Genomic DNA, 4,306 nt, shown 5'->3' on the forward strand with positions numbered 1-4,306 from the left:
AAATAATGATGATAGTAATAATAATGATGGTAATAATACTGATGACAGTAAAAATCATAATGATAATAATGATAATAATAATTATGATAAAGATGATAGTAACAACATCAATAATAATAATGATAGTATTAATAATAATGATAATGATGATAACGATAATATTAATAATGATTAAAAGAATGGCTGTAATAGTAATAGTAATGCTAATAATGACAATGATAAAGGCAATGATAAGTACAGTCACAATCATAATAATAATGAAAATAACAATAATAAAAATGTGTAACAATGATACGACAAAAAGTAAAAACAGAAAAAATAACTTTCTCAAAGAAGATAATTAATACCACTATTGAGGGAGATAACAGTGAACACATGAAATAGAGAACCGATCTGAATGAATGAGATAAGAGATAAAGCAAATTCATGGTAGAATTCCTAAATGTTGAAATCACGGCACAGACTTATTAGATAACGAAAAATCATGAAACATATTGACGGACATAACTTTGGTGACATCCCTCCCCTTGGAAATTAGAGCTCCTGCAGTATAGAAATCAGAATGAGATAACAGCGATAAAAGTCTATACATGGAGAGATAAATTCGATCCCAACATGGAGCATGGAAGGCGTCAACTGCGCATGCTCCGAACCGGTCTCAGCCCTTGTCCCATTCCTATGATAGAGGTACAAAATAATGATATATACGGGCTGGTGACTTCGATTAACTGGGTGTTTTTAGGATTTGAGGTGAGTATCCATTAATTATCGTGTTATTGATGATATAGGGAATGGAAGCGAGAAAGGATGGAAATGCAGTGTTTGTATCAAGAGTGCACGTATTCGGACACGCCAGTTGCCATCAACCAATGTGAAAACACGAACTTGATTCGCAAAAAATATTAAAATTAATCAAAATTTCGCTTCTTTCCCTGATTTTTCCCCACTAAGACTCTATGAAGGCGTCGACGGGGAAGTGAAGCACCCACAAGAATTAGATCACGAGTCTTGGTGGCGAAAGAGACGAGAAATATGGCAAAGTTGATCGGTGTTTATGGGGATGAGGATCAACTGAGTCTCGGTAGAAGACAACTTCCCTTATCTATTTATGACAACAAAATCGTAAGTAATCCCGCTCGAAAGGTTTAGATTTAGACTTGGCATTTTGCTTTTGCCGCTCAGGGCGTAGTTTGTTCTCTTTGGAGGAGGAGTTTCATTCTGGAAGTTGGAACCACTTGTGTTCAAAACATTAACGAGTTTGATTGAAAACCGTTTTGAAAACCACTTTTTTATGGAAATTTTGAAATATATTTCACTTTCGGGTAAAAAATTTAATATTTGCTAAATTGTTTGTGGAGTCAATAGATTGGAGAATTGTGAGATATTTCGAAAGTATGACAAAGTTGTTGCAGATTGAAAATTAAAAAAAAAAAAAAAATGTTATTCAACATATGAAATGAGTGAAAATCAATCAAAGTCAGTCTAGCTCTCATCACCCTGCATATGACCACTGTGTGTATGGCCTGCTGATCTTGCTGTCAATGTATTGCCAAATCAAGAACCAGTTTAAGGTTTATCTTGTCAGAATACAGATGATGGATAATTATTGGCCTTTGCTGATGCATCAAAGGCATGCAACTGTTATTAATTGCTTGACTGCACTTGCGACGAAGATTGTTTATATCGTATCTATTGTTTTGAATATGTGATACCAATGTCAGCAAAAAAAAATGTCTTGGGATTCATGAATCTGGTAATTGTTTTGTAATTGCTGTATGATCAAAACTGAAATTTTACTGAATAGGGAAATGTAAGTACTTAGTATACACCTGTAGTGGCTTTGAAACCAGGATTTTTTCTTGTAATAACATTGGAAATGTTCTTTGCAAATTTAATGGAAAGTTACTGTGATATTTAAAAGTAGGCCTACAACCTGAAGTCCAACACATTAGTGGGGAAATATCAAGTGTTTGCTGCAGCCTCTACACCTCATGCTCCATCAAACATCAGCTATTCTCCATGTATAATGTGTAAAGGCAGAGCTTGGATGGTTCCTTATGTGTAGATAAGTCCCAAGGAAGGTCAATAAACTCTGTCTTGTAGAAATATATGTGGTGGAGGTTGTTGACCTTTTCTAGAGCACTAACAGGCGCAATGCCCAAGGGAGGTATCTTCTAAATAGCTGCCGAGATTTATTGTAGAGAGGGAACTTCATAACACGACCATTTATGTTTTAGATAGAAAAAAATAGTGTAAGGCCATATCTGTTTCTCAGTCCATGAATCTGTGGGCGCACATCTAAACCCGTCAATGCTTTGCACCCTGGCAAAGGAAAAAGAACTTTTTTTTTTTTTATTCTGGCAAGAAAGAGTCTGTGGATAAATAAGGATCAGTTCAAACTCAGTCTTCCGTACCGAAAGATGTGGGGAAGGTTTGTGGGCTAGAGCTAGAGTGTGAAGTGGGAGGCTACAGTGATGCGTCATGCATTTGAAGTGTGAATAGTTACAGAATGAAGTCTTGTTTTTTTGTCATTTTCTTTTTTATCAAAGTCTCGAATCTAGGACTGCATCTGCCCAAGGCAAAGCCCCTTGATCGCCATGGCCTCGATGTCTGTGGTGCTCAAGCAAAGGCCAGCAAACCTTTACTATGTATATTCTGGCAAGAAAGAGCTGTGGTTCCTTACTTGTATGGTGAAAGTTTGTCGTACACTTTTAGGAAAGCCAAAGGCATGGAAGCTAATGTGTTCACTTGAGTTACTCTTGGTTTATCTTAAATAAGAGATTATAGGTCTACATTTTTTTCTTGTTATGTTTACTGCATTCATTTATATTCATTTGTCTCATTATTTATTAGTGTCATTGTCATTCACATTTATGGTAGTTAACCCTATCCCGACGGGCCCAGCGATAAGTGGAAACCCCCTACGCCAGGCCTATGCAATATTGCATCGGGAACGTCACACTGGTGTGTCGCCCCGTCATCGGGCATTTAGCTGTGTCACACAGGTGTGATGCACCATCATCACAGGGTTAAATGTGATTTTATCATTACCATCATTTTGAATGAATATAACTTCAAGTAAAAGGAGTTCAAACAATGATACAAATCCGGATTAACCCTATGATGACGGTGCGTCACACCTGTGTGACACAGCTAAATTCCCGATGCCGGGGCGTCATGCCAGTGTGACGTTCCCAATGCAGTATTGCAATGGCCCGGCGTAGGGGTTTTCACTTATCGCCATGCCCCGTCGGGAAAGGGTTAAGAAAGTTTATATATGTTTAAAAGAGGTTAATACAGATGAGCTTTTCAATGGATAGTGTGGGGTCATACTTGTGAAGCTGCTGCATTCAAGGATTAGGTTACAAGTAGGTTGATGTCAGACTTGCTGGTGAATGAAGGGCATCCTATATAAGTTGTTCCAAGCCCCAGTTTTTTCAAATTTTACAGAGGGTGTGGCTAATCTTTGATGGTGTTGCTGTGGATCTTGGGAATGTTTGGAGATTTGATTATTGGCTGATACCTAGCTTTGTAAAGTTTTCTTGTTAGATAAAAGCTTTGAATTTTTTTGTGCAATTGAGATAACACATTGTATACTTAGCAGTCAAACTAATCATAATGTATTTTAGTCCTGCAACTCTGTCCCATATTGCTCTGTGTCCACAGTTTTTTTAGATCCTGCAAATGAAACTGCATCAGCATGATAACTCATTGCAAGAATATGTGACGGAGGTTTGCACGTCTAAAAAATGATTTCTACTTTTTGAGTTGAAACATTTGTGTGCGATATACAGACAGCAAAGTTAGTAGTCTGCTAGCAGTGTTGCATGAACTTTGTCCAATCAAAACATAGACAATACTATTTAACTGAATTAGGCAAAGAAACCCTACTAGGATATATTACATTCATGAGGGAAGGGAGTAGGCATAGCTTATTATGCAAGATATTTATTCTACTACAAATAGCTACCAACTGACCCTATTATGGGGAACATTTTGTTTTATGCATCTGAATTCCCAAATAGGATGTTGCAATTTTTACAAGTCACCTATATCTGCTAGCTTATCTCAAAATGATAGATGATGATACTGAAAAGGAGACATGAGCTGTGCTGACAAAAACATCAATAGTTGATCATATAGGCCTACTTGAGTTTTCTTATCTTTTTGTGTTTGCTAATCATTAATAGCATTCTGGTTCCCAATAAAAGATAAAGCTTTAAAATGTAGAAGTGAAGTAAAGGGTTAAGAAATAAAAAGAAGAAAAATGGATAAATCATCACCATCATCAGTATCACCACCGTCA

The 4,306-nt window shown here is 36.7% G+C and overlaps 1 protein-coding gene across 2 annotated transcripts in view; it reads left to right on the forward strand.

The window, feature by feature from the left end:
• The first annotated feature begins 600 nt into the window (after positions 1-600).
• The window catches only part of LOC122247791 (gametogenetin-binding protein 2), a 22,822-nt gene continuing 19,116 nt past the window's right edge, over positions 601-4,306 (forward strand). Inside the window, exons 1-2 of one of the 2 annotated variants that reach the window (XM_043007391.2) lie at positions 613-750; positions 952-1,122. In XM_043007391.2, the coding sequence (XP_042863325.1) occupies positions 1,033-1,122 (90 nt within the window). In that variant the 5' untranslated portion in view covers positions 613-750; positions 952-1,032. Of the gene's footprint in view, positions 751-951; positions 1,123-4,306 lie in introns of both variants that reach the window. The other variant, XM_086530519.1, reaches the window with a different exon arrangement.

The sequence above is a fragment of the Penaeus japonicus genome, unplaced genomic scaffold (assembly GCF_977035675.1).
Source record: "Penaeus japonicus unplaced genomic scaffold, GWHDUDI00000001_assembly GWHDUDI00000003, whole genome shotgun sequence".
Taxonomy (NCBI): Eukaryota; Metazoa; Arthropoda; class Malacostraca; order Decapoda; family Penaeidae; genus Penaeus; species Penaeus japonicus.